Here is a 1,115-nt window from a genome sequence, read left to right as displayed (position 1 = left end):
CTCTAAATGTGATACTGATTCTAATATGACTGCAATTACCTTTTGCAGTCTGCCGCGTCCTACGCAGTCTCACCTTTAAGCGTTATGCATTTGTTTGTTTGCTTGTTTAATCGGTCAGCAATATTAATAAAATATAAACTCAGTACTCATAAAACATGGAGAAATACATAATGAAAATTCATATTCATTTTGTGAATAACTTATGCTTTTATGAAGTATACCAGAGTCAAGTTTATTGCACAGTCTAGACAAAATTATATTAAAGATGAAGAATTTGTAATATTTGTCTATGAAATGTATTGTACGCTTATAATTCTAGAATATAGAAACACAAATATTTTGCATATTCGTTTAATGTTCCGTTAAATACAATAACATTTAATGAATCATTTTTTGGAAACATTTCAACGTTGTTTTTGGCTTATTAAGAATCATTATTACTTAATCTTAAATGCTCCATAAAAATGTCCATTCTCGAGTGAATTTTCAAACTATGATCTGTCCAGTCCTTTTCAGTTTTATCAAACCATAAATATTTTCCTTTCAAAGACTGATCAGCGTCAAGTACAAAATATACGGGAGCAATTCCTGACTCATCTACTTCTAGAAAGCCACTGTTTTTGGTCATACTTGTCTTTATAAAGCCAGGATGTAAAGAATTAACAGAAATGTCACGACCAACTTGTTTCTGTTGTACTCTAGTTAATGCACTAAGAGCCACTTTTGATATTCTATAAGCAAGTATACCTGTCTCTACAAAATCCTCGTCTTTAAGAGTTCCATTTTTAACTGAATCCAAAAACCAATTGACGAAATCATTAACATCTTCCAACTTTATATCTTCACTTGTTAAACGTTTAATCCAGTAAGGATTTTCTAAATTCGATATATGTCCAGCATCGCTTGATATATTCAATACTCTAGCGTTATCTTTTAGAATCGGAAATATATATTCCTGTATAGTTAATATGCTAAAGTAATTAGCATTAAGTACATTTAAAGAATCTTCGTAAGTAGTTTTATTAAAATCTGCAGTAATCAGTGCAGCATTATTAATAAATATATCAATACTACCATGTTTTTCTTTCAAATGTTGTGCAAATTTTTTGACACTT

General features: G+C 29.8%; 1 protein-coding gene across 1 annotated transcript; it reads right to left on the bottom strand.

Moving 5' to 3' along the window:
• Nucleotides 1–387: 387 nt before the first annotated feature.
• On the bottom strand, nt 388–1,111 carry LOC106104444 (carbonyl reductase [NADPH] 3-like; the record flags this gene model as incomplete). Its single annotated transcript, XM_013284502.1, has 1 exon — nt 388–1,111. A coding segment is annotated over one exon (687 nt), but the record flags the coding sequence as incomplete, so codon positions are not given.
• Between the last annotated feature and the right edge of the window lie 4 nt (nt 1,112–1,115).

The sequence above is a fragment of the Papilio polytes genome, unplaced genomic scaffold (assembly GCF_000836215.1).
Source record: "Papilio polytes unplaced genomic scaffold, Ppol_1.0 DF823627.1, whole genome shotgun sequence".
NCBI classification, from domain to species: Eukaryota; Metazoa; Arthropoda; class Insecta; order Lepidoptera; family Papilionidae; genus Papilio; species Papilio polytes.
Note: the sequence above shows the minus strand (reverse complement) of the source record. Positions and strands in the feature narration are given on the sequence as shown.